Below are 18,650 nucleotides of genomic sequence, written 5' to 3' on the forward strand. Positions count from 1 at the left end.
CTTTCCATCACTGACATGAAGAATATAAAAGGAGAAAACTCTGTGTAACTCATATAAAGATGTATATTATCTCTGCTCTTATCTATTTCTTGTGACTCAGTCTTATTTTCTTTTTCACTTCCTTCAAGACTTGATTTAGCACAAAGTGGTCATAGTGTGTCTTTGTTTGAATAGTGATGATGCAAGTAGGTTAGGCCTCCGCAGAAAGCAGATTGCCCTCAGCTGACACAAACAGTACAAGGCCTTGTCTCTCTAATTATTAAACCTCAGCCAGCCTGGTCTCAGAGTGATTGACTATGTGTTTGTCAAGGCAAACGGCGTCAATCCGCATCCACTCTGTAGTGAGCTCTGTGGCTGTGTAATACAAAAGTCAAAAAGTCAATAAAATACATGTCAGAAAATAAAATATTTGAATTTGAACTGACAGATGCAGTTTAGTTTGTGTGTGTGTGTGTGTGTGTGTTTGAGTGAGTGAGTGAGTGAGAGACACACAGAGAGAGAGAGAGAGAGAGAGAGAGAGAGAGAGAGAGAGAGAGAGAGAGAGAGAGAGAGAGATAGAGATAAGCAGCTGTTTCTGATTGGTGGTGGGGGGTACACGTGACCGAGCTCATTTGCATATGGACAGGCAGGTGAGCGTGGGAGAAAATAGTTTCGGCGAACACCTCGAACCCTGGCGCTCTCCATTTCCGTCCGTACCTTCAATCAAGCGTCACCTTAAGGACTCACAGGTCATCGCCGTTTGAGACGTCATAACCGGACAGGTAACTCTCACTGAAACTAGCCTATTATTCCTTTAAATAAAAACATAGCCAACGAAGTAACCTATTAACGAAACAGCGTATTGGTGAGTAATAGAGCCTGCAGGACCTGCTTCAGTGCTCTACCTGCAGTACCAGTGGTTTCACTTGACATTTCACAGCAGCTGCAGCAGCGCACTCACCTGAGCAGAGAAGCCACCGGTTTAACAGGTGTAGCAGGACCTGCATTCCGCTGTGAAGAGACATGCATCCGCCTGTGGCAATATAAACTTAAGGTGGGTGTGTCTGTGTAATTAGTTGACCGAGAATTTGGGACAAAATAGTCTCTTTCTGTCTTAAGAGATCGAGGCACAGGGGATTTACTTACTTCTGCTTCTCTGCAAGGACTTTTCTGGTGAGTTTGGCTTATTTTCTTACCTGTCTCCTACTGCCTAATCAATGGTATTTTCTCAGCGCTTACCAGGACTAATTCTGTACTTTCGATGTTTCCTTGACATGTTGTTGCCATTATAGGATTACATTTTAATTTCTAATTTGCACACTACTCCCAGTGTGTAGTGAGCAAGTTTATCATATATGATAAAGATTTGCAGAATTTTTTTCATTATTGATTAATCTGGCAATGTTTTCAATTGATTGATTGTTTTGTATAATATCAGAAATAGTGAAACAAGCCTATTAGAGCCCATGGTGACATTTTCAAATGTGTTATTTTGGCTGATAAACAGTCAAGAATCAAAAGATATTCAGTTTACTGTGAAACAGAAAAACTTTTAATCATCATATCTGAGAAGCTGCAGTCAGCAAATATTGATCATTTCTGCATAAAAAATGACTACAATGACAAATTGATTATCAAAATAGTAGCCTATTAATTTTCTGTGGATCAGCTTATCAATTAATTGACTAATAGTTGCAGCGCCAATATCAGGAATGAAGAATGCCATTCACAGTTTCCTGGAGCCTACAGTACGATCCTGAAAAGCAACCTTAACATTTGAGAGACTGGAAAGAACTAATCTATGGCATTAAAAAAAAAGTAATATTAATATTCTGTTGAAAACTGAGGCATTGAGTGATCATTTCAGCTTGAATACTTTTTACACTGACAGCTCGCTCACATAGTGTTATATAAATGAATGTTTTTTCTCTCTTTTTCCTTTATTTCCACTACCAACATTCAGTGTCTTTGGTTGCTTGGCCTTAGTCAATAGTACACTCACTGAGAAGAAAATTCAACACCTCCTAAGGAGTGTAATGCAATCCAGTTCAACCCAGCAAATATTACCTTTGTGGAACACACTGAAAAGAAACTGGTTCGTGTGCGTTTAGTGTGTTAATTCAGTTCTGTGGTGACGTTTGAGTTGTTCGAGGCTACACTTTCTGGTGTTGTTTGGAGTATATTGAACAATGTCTCTGCCGTTTAACACACATCAGACAACAGTATGCTGCCATTTTTTTGTCTCAAAGAGGACTTCAAGGCAACTCACATACAGGTTATTCATTATACTTCAGTTCTTGTCTTGACTAAGTCATGATACATAGGCCTGATCTTTGTTCTTAAATGTTTAAGTTGTCTTCCAGCCAGAGCTAGAATTGATAAGATCTTACTTCTGGATATTCAAAGCTCTCAGAGGCCTAAGTATATTTCCTTAAATGCCTGAGTGAATCAGGTTATTACTAAAAGTAAGCCCTCGTAGTCATTGGTTATGACCCTTTTAGAAGTGTGTGGTATTGTATTTACCTTCCTGTGTTTTCTTATTTTCTTTTATTTTTGCTGAGTCCAGGACACCAGCCAATGACAGCATACAGGGTGTGAAGTCAGGACTTGGTGCATAGTGGCCAGGTTACAGAACTGTTGTCATCTCTCTTATCTTCTCTGCTCTCTGTCTCTGGTTCATGGGTTTAATAAAGAGCTGCAGGTCTGTGTGTCTGCTTGAACGGGTGGTGTTGAACTATACACACACAGAGAGCAGAGATGCTAGAGCGAGCAGGAAGAAGCTCTTCATTCACATAAAATCTGACAACGCAGCACCTTCCTACAAGGTTGTGAGGAAGTGTGGGGGTGCTTTAGCACCTGACTGCCATGAAACAATCAGAAAATAATGTTTTATTTATCTGATTCACTCTGCTCACTCTCTTCATTCACTCTCTGGCTCGCTCAACCACTGCTACATTCTGTTGCATGCACAGGTCACTCAGGTCATCTGACTGGCGGTTTTAATAAAACTGGTGCCAGAAGCAGCTGTTTTTATATTATGTCCTTTTAACATCATCAATTTAATATAGTTTGTATAATTACATAGTGAATTTAGTTTTATTTAGTCTGGCATATACAGTACACGTAGATACATGTATACCTGAGATGATGACCTGTCCCTTTTCACATTTTCTTTGTGTATGATACCAAAACAAACTGATTGTTTTTTTTCTTACAAAATGTGTTGAATAAATATAATTGTTACATAAGCCAACAAGAATTTCTGAAAAGCCCAAGAGATTTGTTTTCTCCTCTCACGCATGAAATCTCAGAAAGTATCTAGTAGGATGGATCCATCTGATTAATCCCCAATTTGTGTGTTTTTTTCAGATGTCCCACCATCTTTTTGTATCTAATTGATTCTTCCATTGGTCCAGATGTAAGATCTCAGGCATCTCACTGACCTGATCGATACTTTTTATACATCAGAGAGGTGAGTTTGGAATAAACACACAGTCTGTTACTTTGGTAATGCTTTTTGTCCCACCTGTTAACTGTAATTTGATCAAAGGATGTTTCTTGAAAAGAATTATGTATTTTGGAACAAACTAACCCTAACCCTAACCCTTTAAAATGCTGCATGTGGTCAACAATGGTTTAAATTGAGGCCATGCATTAATTGACCCCTCTGACAGGCTTGTGTGTGTGTGTGTATGTGTTTACTCCACAGCTGTCGGTCACCACAGCGATGCAGACACTAATCACACCTACAGTTTCGGCTTTGGTCTGCACTGTACTATCCCTGCTCAGCTTGGCTCTGCTGCTGCTGCTGTGCGTTATCAGGAAGAAAAGGAGCCTGGCGGGAACATACCATCCCAGTGCAGAGGAGAGGAAACAAACAGGATCAGCAGGATCTGAAAAGCCTGCCCTGCCTCTACCACTGCCCAAAGAAGAACGACTCATATGATGAACGTATAAAAGTGGCCTTGCTTACTTTTGTTTGTTTTTTTTGTTTTTTATACCACATTCATTTTTACTTCACTGTCACTGTGCAAGCCTGTGGATATAACCACCTGTCCTTTGGAATGATCCAACACACAACACTGAAATGTTGTGCTCATGCTGACAACAGAAAGACAGATCTGATCTGATCAGTTCTATCACTGGCTTCCCTGCATGAGAAAAGGAAATGTATGTATTTTGAGTGTGGACATTTTGCTCACTGTTGTATTCCCTCATCTGAAGAAGTCACTCCCTTTATTTTTGCCACGCAAGGACCTGTGCTCTAGTATATTTTGTATTTGTACAGAAGTTTTTCTGTTAATGTACTGTGTATTCTGTGTATTTATATATAAAACACGTATTACTTTTGTTATGAAGGATATTGATTAGACACACTGACTATGACTGCAATGCACTTTTATTAAAAAGCATGATTTAGTTTGAAAAAAAATCAGTATGTACAGTACACAAAGTGTTATGTTAATAAACGAGGAATGGGCACACAGAGTACTACTGCTCTTTCTTTCCCCTGTCCTGAACCAAGAGTGGAAAAGGTAGATGTTTAGTTTCATTTATTGAAATTCTGTTGTGAAGAGTTGCCAAAAATTGAAGGATTATCCTCAGAATGTGTCAGTTTTTGTCAGGGAAGTAACTGATGGAAAGCACATCTCTCTCACAGGTATATTTGTAGGAAATATTCATATTACAATGACATACAGGCCATCACAAAGTAGCAGATGTGCAAAATGTGTTTTGTCCACACATATATACTAAATTAACTATCTATTTCAGGCATGCTTTGTAGATGCCTTAATCCTGAGTGCAATTCACCAAGTGTAGAAAATTAAGAAGAAACACAAGAGTCCGTTTAAATATCTGATAAATCTCTGTAAGGCAACCTGCCTGCCAGTCTGCGGCCTACTCATTAAGCCTCAAATTTCTTCTTAAGTTCAGACACTTTGATAATTGGGGGTGGGTCTTCCTCCTCATGCTCCTTAGAGCAGCTGTTGGCATCTGATTGGGTGTTTGAGTCACATGATGGGTGAGTTTGTGTGTTCTCCTTGCTGCGAAACACGCTGCAAGGTCTCTCAGGTTCAGCCAAGCCCTTGGCCCTGGACTTCATCTGAAAGTCTTGACTGGGTCCCTGAGACTGGAAGCGTGCTACAGCAGATAGGACTTTAGGAGGAGGGGGGGTCCGTTTCATTTCCCGCTCTTCTTTCTTCACTGTTGCTTCACTCTTTTTTTCCTGGCCTGCTGGAGGTGTCAGGTCGGCAGCGAGACTCTGAGACCCAGAAGAAGCTTCTGTTTCCACACTAGGTGTCTCCTTCTGTCCTTGCTGTTCTTCCACAGTGTCAGGATGATGGTCAGACTGGGGATTTAGTTTTATAAGTTTGTTTAATGAGTCTGTCTCCACTTCATTTTGCTCTTCCAGCCTCTCTCTTTCCTCTTCCCCACTTGCTACATTTTTCTGTATTTTCTTTATTTCTTCTGTCTCATGTCCTTCAACTACATCCTTAGTCTGACTTTCTCTCTTTCCTTTCAACCCTTCATCCTCTTGCTGCTCAACTGTTTCTATCACAGGGCCCTCTCCAAAACACACTCTCTTCTCTGGGTCTTCTTTCTTTGTCTCTTCCTCTAACTTTACTTCCTTAGAGTTATTTTTGTCTGTTATTTCTCCTCCTTTGTTCCCATTTATTGCTACCTTCACTTCTTCCTGTTTTTCTCTGGTATCCCCCTGTCCCTCTTCTTGTTCCTCTATTGCACATGCAACCAGCAAACTCTTTGGTCCCTCCTCCTCCGGTATGCTGGTGTCCAGGCACAGCAAATCAGAGTCCTCTGTGAGGTCTGACAGTTCTTCTGTAGTTTCTACATGCCAGCTGTGCAGGCTGCCACTGCCACCGATAGACAGACATAGGCTTTCCTGGCTCGGGTTGGCTGGACCGCGCTGGAAAACACAACAAAAGCTGTTATTACACAAGAAATTACAAATGTCATATATACATTTATTTGTGTGTGTGTAACAGTCCTTCATTTTCTTACCTTTGTAATATAGTCATGACTGTCTGGTCCAAACAGATCCAGGCTGCGTGTGCCATACAGCAGGCCACGTTCGTGGGAGCTCCGAGTGCTGAGTGTGTCGAAGATCTCCCCGAGCAGATCCATCTCCTCCTGGTCACACAGCAGTGAATCTTCCTCCTCTTCTTCATCCCTCTGGCGGTCAGAGTCAGGCTCTGCCACAGGCCCAGACATAGCTCTGTTGCACAGAGATAATAAACAGAGTAGAAAAAACAAGAAAATACATGTTTCATATTTTTCACTTTTTCTTGGGTATCCCCATTTCTCTATCTCTTCATCCCTCACCCGTCCCATGCATCTCCAGTGTCCATGTAGTCCACGTCTCTGGCAGCGCTATGTTTGTAATTAGGCCGACGAGGACGTGACTAACATAAGCAACACAGTAACAAAGCGAAGAGACGTCCCCCCAACAAACAAATGCCGGTGTGAAACACAATAAAGCAACATAAATGGAGCAATGACAAGTAAAAAAAAGCACAAAAAGCATAGTGAGACAACAGAGAGGAAGATTTGTTAATGATGAGGACACATGACTGGTGTGGTGATTTTTAAAGGAATTTAAAATTAGTGAGATAAAGCTGTGGTGTGTGATTGTTCTGAATGATGTGGTAGAGTGAGACTGAACTCACCTTTCCAAAGTGCTGCGTGATTGGCAGCCGGTTCTGGAGGCAGTTAGATTGGGCACTGCGGTGTGACACTGATCCACCTCTGTGAAGACGGTGCTCTTCATTGTGGGGCTACATCATACACACATACACACACAAGGTAAAAGTATTACAACCACAGCTGAATCTGTACCAGTTGAGGTCTGTACCTACATAAACTCAAACCCACCTTGTGTATAAGCAGGTTCTTAAAACCAGACTTTGCAAGACCTCTGGCCTGGGAGAGATTAAAAAGATTTTGACTTATTCTGGTAATACAGATAGAATTTAATTGTGCAACAAAGACCTCTCCTCCACCCAGCAAGAGTCCTCAGCTTGTACTCACCGACTTCATGTTGAGGATTAGTGCTCCTCCCCCTTTCTGTTAAAAGTAGAAATATACCCGTGTTGCACATTACAACAAGATGGGAACAAATGCAATGTTCACTTTAAAGATGATTAAATTAACTTACTTTTAAATTACCAACCAGCTGTTGATAAGATTTGCTTTTTCCTGCAAGAACACAAAAATACAAAGTAAAGTAGATAAGTGAATAATACAATAAATTAACATCACGTGACCCAACATCTATGCAGAAATATTCACCTGCTGTTGTTTCACACTTAACAATCTCCTCCTCAAAGAGGTCATCTGGTTCCTCCCCTGCATTCAGAATATCCAGGCGGCCATCAATGAACTGGAAAAATATATTTCACAAATGTGGCAGTCATGTTTAACAAATGATCTATACTTGCAAATTGAAGATACATAAGTAAATCCTGTATAGCCCTCACATGCTCATGCATGCGTTGCAAGTACGGCTTTTGTTTTGATGAGTGAAATGTCAAAACAGGATATGAAATTATTTTATGTAGCAAATAGCAGCATGCATGTTGCAAATTTGGTGAAAAAATACCTTGGGTCCCTAAAAAAAGATCTTATGTGGTTGTCAGCTATATACAAAAGCAATGTCATGTTTTTTTATATTCTGTGTATTTGTATTTCCATAAAATAAATGTTTTATAAAGTAGCAATATCTTGTAATCCCATGTGAGATGGGTCAGATGTTTGGCATTACACAATCCGGCTGCAACATTTCTTCCAAAAAACCTTTCTCCAGTAAATACTGTACCTGTAGAATACTAAACATTGAGTTGCAAGCGTGACATATATGTTGTAATTGGCACATCTATCCAGCAGAGGGCAGTAAATGACCAGATAATTTGTGTACCTGTTTGAAAGACTGTAAATGAACAGCACTCTGTAGAAACTGCCTCATAGTGGGGGACTTGTGATCTAAAAACAACTCCTCACTGAACCGCATTTCACCCTCCTGCAAAAGAGACATATACACAACAAGAGAACAATGAGAACAGAACACACAGATCCTGTAGGCCTACTGCCTGGACCATGCAGAGCTGCAGATTGAAAATGCAGATGACACTTAAAGTTGTTCAATTACATAAACATGGATTCCTGTTTTTTTTTCAGCTTTGTGTTTAACAAACTATCAAACTATCATTCATATGATTTAAAATTATAATGTTAATGAGGGCAACAAGCCATTCTGACCCCATTGATCTGCAGCGAGTCCCTGTAGCCTCCAAACAGCAGAGCCTGAGCTTTCAGGAAGGCCCTTGAGACACCACAGCCGGGAGACACTGCCTGACGCTTCAAACACACCTTCAGCCCGGACAACTGGAGACAATATTTACATTTTTATCCATGACATTAATCCAGAGAAATGTGTAATTTTGCCTTTTTGGGGGGCAAATCTACATTATATGTATTATGGTTACAATGGCTCTACACAATAGATTCTCTACTCTCTACACTCTACTCCTTATAAAACAATGTGACTAAGTGTTAAATGGGCACCAACAAAGAGACACATAGCCACACAGACATATACATAGTGTGAGTGTTAATTACCACATCTGAAGGTATCCTCTTATGGTCATCGAAGGGGGTTTCCAGTGTGTTTGTATCCACGTTTAGAATCACAACTTCCTCCAACCCACGACTCCTCACCCTCTGTCAGACACAGACATTATGATCAAGGGTCCATGACTGGGAGGACAAACCTGGTAGATTCATAGGTCTGGTGAAACTTTTGTGATAATCATTTTTAACAGTAGTTTACCTCAGATAGACTGGTGTGGACTCCTATTAGGTACGGCATAGGTGCACTGAAATATAAACAAAATAAACTGTGAATCTATCTAGATAGATAGATAGATATATAGATAGATAGATAGACTGATTGACTGATTGATATCTCACCAACAGTAGTCCAACAGGTGTGGTGGCAGGACAGGGATGAAGATGTGTTGCCAGTACATGGGGTACAACACAGCATTGAGTGCATGCACGCAAGATGTCAGCTACACACAACACAAGATGGAGGACGGTTTCAGACAGTTATAAGCCACACAAGCCTGCCTGTGCGGTTTGTTATAGGTCACGTACGGTGGCCAATGTGTGACTTTCAGCCAATACAAATTTGGTTTCCCTTTAAATGTATTCAGCAGAAGCAACAGTGGTTTCAGTCTCTGGGGTTAGGAGAATGTTGATGGGTAGAAGTTGGGGTTTGGCACTTGTGGTAAATATGGTTAATGGTTACCTAAGTTTCCAGAGAATTAACCTGCTTCAGGGAATACAAAATAAAATACTTAAAGAAATAGGAGCAGAAATATGTCTTACAGTGCTGAGTTTGCTAGCAAAGATGATGATGCGTCTCTCAAACAGCATGCTGGCATAGATCTGGAGCAGGTTCCCCACATCTACTGCCACAATGAGCTCTGTCAAGTTCCTCTGGCAAACACACACACATGCACGCACACACAAACACACACACCCACCCACACACACACACACACACACACACACACAAATAAAATACATCAATTTGAATGGGCAAAGCACTGTGCAAAAAGCCTATACTTCAAGATATAAGATATATATCCTATTTCATACTTACATTTTCAGGAATGGACGGGAGACTTCTGGGGTCTGGAGCAATGAAGTATGGAATCTAATCAAAAAGAATAAAAGTCAGTTTTACTGAGAAAGTGATTAATATAATTAAGGTGTTTTAGCTTTCAATTGGCTTAGTATATTTAACATCATAGAGACAAGGCTGCATCACAGGTGGACCAGACTTTAGATTTTCATTCCAAAACTCTGCATCTGTTAACAATGTTTTCATTTGACGCAAACTATTGTGCAAGCTAATATATTCTTGTAACAGAACCCCTAAAGTTATAATCCCTAAGATTTTCAATACATCAAACACATTTTTTAAACTATTTTTCTGAGATAATTTACAATGAATAATGCTATTAAGTAGTTACATTCTATAATTAGCCTACTTGTGGTATTAAACCACATGTGCTGTTACCCTGGTAACCAATCAGGACTGAAATCTTATGGATTACAACTTTAATAATATTTTCTTATATTTTACATCTTCTTTTGAAATGAAATTCTTTTCTTTCAATACAAAAATCCACAAGATACAACCAGCTTGTTAAGGGCAGTCATGGGTTAATTGAATTAGTTCACGGACATTGAACATCAGTTAGTTCAAATTGTGTTATGTTTGACTTGATTTAATCAGTTAAAGGGGTGAGTGACATAGTTTTAGTCCACACACATCAGGTTTAGGAAGCAGGAGTTAGTCTGTATCTGCTTGACCACATGAACCCCTGTAGGACTCACCCCTTCTTGTCCCTCTGTGTGTCCGACAGAATGGGACACTTTTGTGCTGACCAATAGTTGCTCTCCCTCAGAAAAAAACACAACATGCTAACCACTAACAGGAATTGGCCATAATGTCAAGTGAGACTCCTTTTTATTGGTTAATTTTAGATTTACCATCTGCAGAGTGACAGATCCAGCTGCCAGCGGTATGTGCTGTATGTAGAGTGCAGCCAGCAGCGCTTTCATCTCCTTGATCTGTTGAGACAACGAAGATCATGTTAATGAATCTCATACAAGGGTGTGTAGATTAGAGAGTAACTGAAGAGCAACATAAACTCACCTGTCCTTTTGATAGGTAATCAGCTAAATTGTTGAGAAGTTTGTAGAACACTTCAAACCATGGGAGGTAACTGTAATTAGTTTGAGCATGGCATTAAAGGCATGGTTCAGATCAACATGAGAATGACTCCCTCACATAGACATACTGTAGTTGTACCTGAGTATGCAAAGGCAGGTCTGTGTGCTGTTGGTGAGACGACAGAAGCCAAAGCGCTGGCATCCCTCAAGGTCAGTCAGAACAAAAGTAAAGTGCTGCACTGCCACGCCATCCCTCACCCTGAACAGATATATGGACAAATAGAAACTGTCAGGCCACAAATATGACCCACAGCAAATACAGTCATGGCAAACTTATATTCACCTTTGTATGTCATATGGGAAGCAGAACCTGGGCAATGTTTGACAGGACTCCTAGAGTGGGAGAGAAACTTTTTTTTTTTCAAATGTCCCATAAAAAGCTGCAATGTTCATTTCAATGTGGCAATTAATCTGTCAATGTTTCCAAGAGCAGGAGACATAAGTAGCTACCTCATCACTGAAGTCCTCTGGAAACTGAAACTGTACACCTGGATCTGTAACGTTAAAATAAATGAATAAATACATGAAAATAACACTAATCCTTTATGCAAATTTAACTTGCAAAGGATTTATAGCAGGGTTTTACATCAAGGCAACAATGAGTAAAATACAAAGAAGATTAAGTATTTAATTATTGATAATAGACTAATTGTTGCAATACTCAATGATAAGTATTTCCTTCAGTTTCCACACAACTGCTCAGTCTGTCAGATTACCACAATTTGTTCTGGTTCAAATGCGACTAGACAAGCTGTGTGGTTTATCTGATCACATGACAGGAAGCATGAGCAACTCTCAGCACAGCAGAGAAACCTTCATTAACCATACATTTTCATATATTATCATCTTATAATACTGCATAAATGATTTAAGTGTTCCTTTAAAAAAACATTTCAGCCAGCTTAGGTGTAGTCAGTGTAGTCTGTCATGTGACAAAATGACAAGAAGAGAGTAAAAAAAGTAATGCAAAAGTGTTTGAGGAACACTTTAAATCAACTTCTCTGTTGCTGACAATTCCTTCTGCACAGTAAATGGTGCGATAACAGATGACACATCTTTGATACAATGTGGAGGTTGAAACGCAAGATACTCAGATACTAGCTGGCCCTGGTGTGCTGCGCAGAAAGAAGCTAAAGGAGTCACCTTTGTCTCTGGCAACAGGGCACGTTGCTTCAAAGAAGCAGTTGAAGGTCCGCTCAGGGTTTTGTCTGACAGGAAAGATATTCATAGCATTTGTGAGGTTAAAGTTGTCATGTGTTACTCACCAGACACGGACACTAATGATGAGAGTGAAAACATTTATCAGATTACTTGTATCATAATTTCCCAAAACTGAAAAGAATTTGCTCTCAGGTAATTATGAAACAGGTTTTCTTTTAATTACAATGATAAACTTTTATGGATATATTGGATGATGGTATTTAGGTCTACAGATAGAGTTGAATGTGATTACATTAACACATTCAAATGTTGCTTATTTGTAACAAAGACAGAGGACCATTTTGCTCTACTTTGAACATGAACAGGTCTACAATGAAGAGTGTGGCAGCTTATAGATGGCAACAAAGTTGCTGCAGGAAACTTCCTGTGCAGTTGTGAGAGGAAGTAATAAAAACCACAAGAACAGAATGACAGGCAGAGTGATGATGATGGAAGTCGAACAAAAATTACACGATTAACTTACTTCAGTCTGGATCCCATACTTCCTGAATGTGACTGTGTCCATATGTTTGTCCAGGAAGAAAGAGCTCTTCAGCAGGTGTATTAGATGATGGTCATATCTGTGATGTAGCAGTGGTGTAAATGAAGGCAGACAGCAGCAGCAGTAGTCTGCACAATCAGCACTGGACTGATGAAACACTTCCTGCTTCATGGCAGTATGCGTGCTGTGTCAGTGTCAGTGCTAACGCATGTATGACGTCTGTTACCTCCCCAAACTCTCAGCATTCATAATAACTTCTCTAAACTTAAATTTTAAAACTCATTTTTGCTAATTTGTAGCCAAGGGATGAACAGGTGAAATTAAGATTAAGATTAAGATGAATCAAGGTACAGTAAAAAAAAAATGCAATCCTGCTCAGGGACCATAAAATCCCTGCTTTCTGATCATGCATTATATACTTTGTATCAAGAGACATGCTTTTAGTGTAAATGCCATCCTATTTACACAACAAGAACCTATACAAGGGCATCTAAATCCTTCACCTTTACAATAGAGGAGTATGTGCACCACACATCACAACAGAGCACTTGGTATTATGGGTTTCATAGTATAAAAAAGGCATCAATGTCCACATCCTGCCCAAAGACACTAAACCCTCAGATCCTACACTGCCTCCCGGTGGTGTTCAAGTAAAACTGCTGCATATGATGACAATGCAGGTCTCCATTTTGATTTGCTTCCTATCTGACATCTTTGGATGCTGAATTGTTCATCCTCAAAAGTTGCTGATTCTCAAATTAGTAGGCCTATACATATTTAAAAAAAGTATGACATAAGGTGTAATTATCCACTTGTTTTGTTTATATGTTGTCTATTAAAATACAAAATGTATCACACAAAAAATGCCATCACACAATGAGGTGTTTATTTCCAACAACTTTATTTCAATCAATGCCAAATTAGGCAAATGATCAACTTTAAAGTGAGTTAAACAGTTTTATTGGATTTTTTGGTCCAGGTATAAGCTGTTTGATTGATGAACATGAAGAGAAAAGCCACTGACAAACAACCACGAGCACACCAGTGTTAGCTACTTTTATAAGAGCACTGAGATGAGAGAATCAGTTTTTTTAGTGCTGTGAATTACACTGTGGCTGGAGGAATGACTGTCAATGGAAGTAAGAAGAGAGGAAGAGAGAAAAGGAACCAGGAAAGGCGGGAGTGAAAGAAAGAGAGCAGAGTAGGACTGAAATAAGTGGATGGATGGAGTTATGACAAGTGCAGACAAGAAATGATGAGTGATTTCAGCCTTAGGCCACCTCTTCCTCTCCCTCCTCTTCAAACTCTCCCTCCTCAGCAGTGGCGTCTTGGTACTGCTGATACTCGGACACCAGGTCGTTCATGTTGCTCTCCGCCTCAGTGAACTCCATCTCATCCATGCCCTCGCCAGTGTACCAGTGGAGGAAGGCCTTGCGACGGAACATGGCCGTGAACTGCTCAGAGATACGCTTGAACAGCTCTTGGATGGCTGTGCTGTTGCCAATGAAGGTGGCGGCCATCTTGAGCCCACGGGGAGGGATGTCGCACACTGCGGTCTTGACGTTGTTGGGGATCCACTCAACAAAGTAGCTGCTGTTCTTGTTTTGCACATTCAGCATCTGCTCGTCCACCTCCTTCATGGACATGCGGCCGCGGAATACAGCTGCCACGGTCAGGTAGCGGCCATGGCGGGGGTCACAGGCGGCCATCATGTTTTTGGCATCGAACATCTGTTGAGTGAGTTCTGGCACTGAGAGGGCTCTGTACTGCTGGCTGCCCCGGCTAGTGAGAGGGGCGAAGCCTGGCATGAAGAAATGCAGACGGGGGAAGGGGACCATGTTGACAGCCAGTTTGCGGAGGTCAGCGTTGAGCTGGCCGGGGAAACGCAGGCAAGTTGTCACGCCGCTCATGGTAGCAGAGACCAGGTGGTTAAGGTCTCCGTAAGTGGGTGTGGTGAGTTTGAGAGTGCGGAAGCAGATGTCATACAGGGCCTCGTTGTCGATGCAGTAGGTCTCATCTGTGTTCTCAACCAGCTGGTGGACAGACAAGGTGGCGTTGTAGGGCTCCACTACTGTGTCTGACACCTGGAGGCAGAACACGCTAAGGTCAGCGACATGAAAACCAAGAAAAAACACCAACAAGCAGTGTGACATGATCACTGTACCTTAGGAGAGGGCACCACACTGAAGGTGTTCATGATACGATCGGGGTATTCCTCACGGATCTTGCTGATGAGCAGAGTTCCCATACCAGAGCCGGTACCACCGCCCAGGGAGTGTGTTAGCTGGAAACCCTGAAGGCAGTCACAGCTCTCAGCCTCCTTCCTCACTACATCCATGACGGAGTCCACCAGCTCGGCTCCCTCTGTGTAGTGTCCCTTGGCCCAGTTGTTACCCGCTCCGCTCTGGCCTAGAAGGAAGGGGTTCATTACAATCTCCTGCATCACAGTTAGTCTGTTTACAGAGAGTGTCTTTATTTAGGCATTAAAAACTTAAAAGAAAATTAACATGAGCCTTCAATTTTCTATGTAATAATCAACATATGTGCATGTGCAGCTGATCATACCAAAGACAAAGTTGTCGGGTCTGAAGATCTGTCCGAAAGGGCCGGAGCGGACAGAGTCCATAGTTCCTGGCTCTAAATCCACTAAGATGGCCCTGGGCACATATTTCCCTCCTAGAACACAAATACTTGTTTCAAAATTTTTATTTGGAAAAAAAAGAAAAAAGGAAAAACTGGTGACTGAGATATCACACTACAGTAATATTTTGTCTTGACAATCCTAACCTGACGCCTCATTATAGTAGACATTGATTCTGTCCAGCTGCAGGTCGCTGTCTCCGTGGTAGCTTCCTGTTGGGTCAATGCCATGCTCATCACTGATGACCTCCCAGAACTACAGACAGATTTGAGAGACACCAGTTGATTAAAGCATGAAAAACACACTGGCATTTAATATCACAACACCGGAAAGGCTGATATTAATATTAACAATGAATTGATTAGTTGATCAAAAGAAAATTAATCAACAATCATTCAGATAATCCGTAACCTGCTCACGTCATTTATTAAGGAAAAAAATGTAAATATTTCTGTCTCTCAGCGTCTCAGAAATTTTTATTTGCCTCTTTCCTCTGTTTTATATAGTTATAAAATACATATATGTATATATATATATGTTATATATATACACATATTCGTGAACGTGATCTGAAAATTTCACCTTTGGCTTGAAAATTTGGATTTCTTTACATTTTATTGATGAACCAATTAACAGATGAATCGATAATGAATGTACTTTCAGTAAAATCGTTAGTTGCAGCCCTGGATTATGCATTATGTAAATATCCAGGTTCATCAACCTCAAATGAACCTCTCGATAACATATTGACAAAACACACAGAGATATTTAAAGGATATGAAAATGTCTATAGGCTGAGGCAGGGATGGTGATAAAATATCAAGCTGTAGGCCTAATTATGACTAAATATAATCTGTGCTGAAAAACTGCATTCCTGCGTACCAGCACATCATTCAGTATCTGAGTGCCACACCCCTCAGACACACACACACAGACACACACCACATCACATCACATCACATCACATCAGATCACATCAGATCACACAAATAAAATACTATAATAATGTATAGGCCTATTAGTTTTTCAGCCAACGCCTTGATTTCAGAGGCCAGATCAGTCTGATGTCACAGAGAGAGACACTGTAGCAGTTTACAGTGATCAGCTCACTTCTCATGTATTCGCTCATTTAAATGGCATCCAACGCAGCAGCGGGGATATCTCGCTTGTCACCACCCATTCTGAAGGATGCTATTGTACGCTGCCTCCACCACACTAACACTTTCCTCTATGTTGACCTATTTAGTATTTCCCACGGACAGCAAGGCCTCATATAGCGGCCCACACAGTCAGCAACAGGGATAAACTTGAATTCAGTTATAAAACTGATTACAATTGATCTAAAATCATAATCATACCTTTGCTCCAATCTGGTTACCGCACTGCCCGGCCTGAAGATGCACGATCTCACGCATGTTGTCGTTGCTGTGTGGAGAGAGAGCTGGAGAAACTGGGATAGCTAGTCAACGGTCTGGCTGAATGTCGGAGGACTGTTGATGCGTCGTAAGCTCTTTCGTTCTTTCCCTCCCCCTCTCTCGTCCGCCTGCGGCTGCGCCGTTCCTCCCGGTGCTGCAGCATGACGTCATCTCCATGGCAACGGGAACCGGGCACGGCCGGAAAAATTGGCTGCCTTGCGCGGACTGGCTGGAAGACCGCCGCGCAGACACCGGTGGCTGTGGGATTGACATGTCTGCATGAGATGACACAGATAAACACCCGAGAATAGTCTTTCACTCTAGACTGGCTGGATCCAAAGTTGCAGGTCAGCACTAGCCTATGTGTGAGTGAAATAATGAACACACATGTGGCTAAATGTTAGTTCAAATATGGATGGATGCAATATGGCAACAATGGAATGATACATAATTGAGACAATATAACCGTCCTGCAGTTTACATTGCCTACCGAATATATATAATATATAGGCTATGGAGCGATTTATCCGTATATTGAGTGCGTGTGTGCGCGCGCGCGCACATTTTTCTATATTTAAGAGACATTTCTGTGTTGTGTCGTCACAACTTCAAATAGCAATTTGATGGTTGAGACTTGGCCTTAAGAGGGTTAGGTTAGAATTGGGTTTAGGTTTAGTTGAGAGTACAGGTTGGGTTTAGGCAATGTGATGGTTATGGTTAATGTAAAAGGCTACAGGGAATGCATTATGTCAGTGAATGTCCTCAAGGATATAAAGACAAACGTGTGTGTGTCTGTGTATGTACCAGGTATTCCTCATGTTGTGGGAACTTGCTTTCTTTTTGCAGGCAAAAAGCAAATCCCTATCATGTAGATCATTCATTTTGGGGAAGACTTGGTTTAAGATGAAGGTTAGGGTTAGTCAAGTCATAGGTTTGGTAAGAATAAGTCTCCAGGAAATTAATGTAAGTCAATTTAATTGCCTTGAAGTGATGAAAACATGACTGTGTGTGTGTCTGTGTGTTTCCCTGTTACAAATTAATGTTTACATGCATGCATTATATTATGAGTCTCATTTGCTGGGCCTATATTGCTCCTCCATCCCCACCTCCTGTTTTCTGTGAATTGTACTTGATATGTATGTATATTTCATATACTTCAAACATTTACTGTTTGAGGTGTATTGTCATATTTAAGTTGTGCATTCAACAAACTGTACATGACATCTTTTTTTAATAAACCATAGAGAACAACCAGCACTCCTATGCTGGAATACTACCGGCTCCAGATTTCCTGTTAATTAGTATGTGATAATTTGGTGGAATGCAGATATACTGAGGAATATGCAGTGTGTGGCCTCAGTGTAAACTCAAGTAATAAAGGTATTTACATTAATATTTTGATAATTGTTATAATAATGAATATTTAGAATTGCCAAAGTCAACTGAAATACAGCAAACAGGGACTTTTGGGGTCCTGGGGCAGTTGGCAACGTCACCTACTTGGTAATCCAGCCTTTATCTGTATTCATGATCCTAACAGTGTACAGGTTTTCACTGTCTGTCTGTTTTTGTACTGACTGAGCTCCCTGATGAGTCAAAGATGTACCTTCTTTCATGTGATTTTACTGACTGACTACTATATCACTGGAGATGGAGCACCACCTCCCTTACAATAAAGGTCAAATAGGAATCCTGCAGAGTAATATATAGGTAATTCCTGATGGACTTTTGGTGCAAAACCTTTTATCGGCAACTGCCTGTAGTGATTCAAAAAGAATCCATCAGAATATTCCTGCACAAATCCTTTAAATTTGTTGCAGGTTTCCCGATCTTAAAGTTACAAAAACCCTTGAAATTATGAGATGATCATAAAAATATACAATAATACAACTGTTCAAATGATTATATTATCAATCCACACAAAATCTTTACAGTCCTGAGTGCACTCAAGCTTCTTCAACTGGGAGGAATACAGAAATGCAGGATGTCATATTACAGTAACATAATAACATAACATCATTGCATTTTCCTCAGGTGCAGTTTGTTTTAATCATTTTTTTTCATGGGGTGAGCTTTACAGACTATTATTAAA

The 18,650-nt window shown here is 40.7% G+C and overlaps 2 protein-coding genes across 2 annotated transcripts; both read right to left on the reverse strand.

Moving 5' to 3' along the window:
* Positions 1 to 4,781: 4,781 nt before the first annotated feature.
* Positions 4,782 to 12,620, reverse strand: dennd1c (DENN domain containing 1C). The gene is made up of 23 exons (XM_053331583.1): positions 12,485 to 12,620; positions 11,944 to 12,008; positions 11,251 to 11,294; positions 11,084 to 11,133; positions 10,880 to 10,999; positions 10,724 to 10,793; positions 10,558 to 10,638; positions 10,402 to 10,467; positions 9,662 to 9,715; positions 9,385 to 9,495; positions 8,965 to 9,065; positions 8,825 to 8,870; positions 8,614 to 8,715; positions 8,254 to 8,379; positions 7,913 to 8,014; positions 7,288 to 7,378; positions 7,154 to 7,194; positions 7,027 to 7,062; positions 6,871 to 6,918; positions 6,666 to 6,773; positions 6,322 to 6,401; positions 6,001 to 6,214; positions 4,782 to 5,905 (listed from the first exon to the last, which is right to left on the reverse strand). The coding sequence occupies exons 1-23, from the start codon at positions 12,499 to 12,501 to the stop codon at positions 4,886 to 4,888; spliced, it is 2,793 nt and encodes a 930-aa protein (XP_053187558.1). The 5' UTR covers positions 12,502 to 12,620; the 3' UTR covers positions 4,782 to 4,885.
* Positions 12,621 to 13,385: 765 nt separating this feature from the next.
* On the reverse strand, positions 13,386 to 16,660 carry zgc:65894 (uncharacterized protein LOC335798 homolog). Its single transcript, XM_053331664.1, has 5 exons — positions 16,502 to 16,660; positions 15,290 to 15,398; positions 15,068 to 15,178; positions 14,667 to 14,911; positions 13,386 to 14,586 (listed from the first exon to the last, which is right to left on the reverse strand). The coding sequence occupies exons 1-5, from the start codon at positions 16,556 to 16,558 to the stop codon at positions 13,774 to 13,776; spliced, it is 1,335 nt and encodes a 444-aa protein (XP_053187639.1). The 5' UTR covers positions 16,559 to 16,660; the 3' UTR covers positions 13,386 to 13,773.
* Positions 16,661 to 18,650: the final 1,990 nt, after the last annotated feature.

This window comes from Scomber japonicus, chromosome 2, assembly GCF_027409825.1.
Source record: "Scomber japonicus isolate fScoJap1 chromosome 2, fScoJap1.pri, whole genome shotgun sequence".
In the NCBI taxonomy this organism is placed as follows: Eukaryota; Metazoa; Chordata; class Actinopteri; order Scombriformes; family Scombridae; genus Scomber; species Scomber japonicus.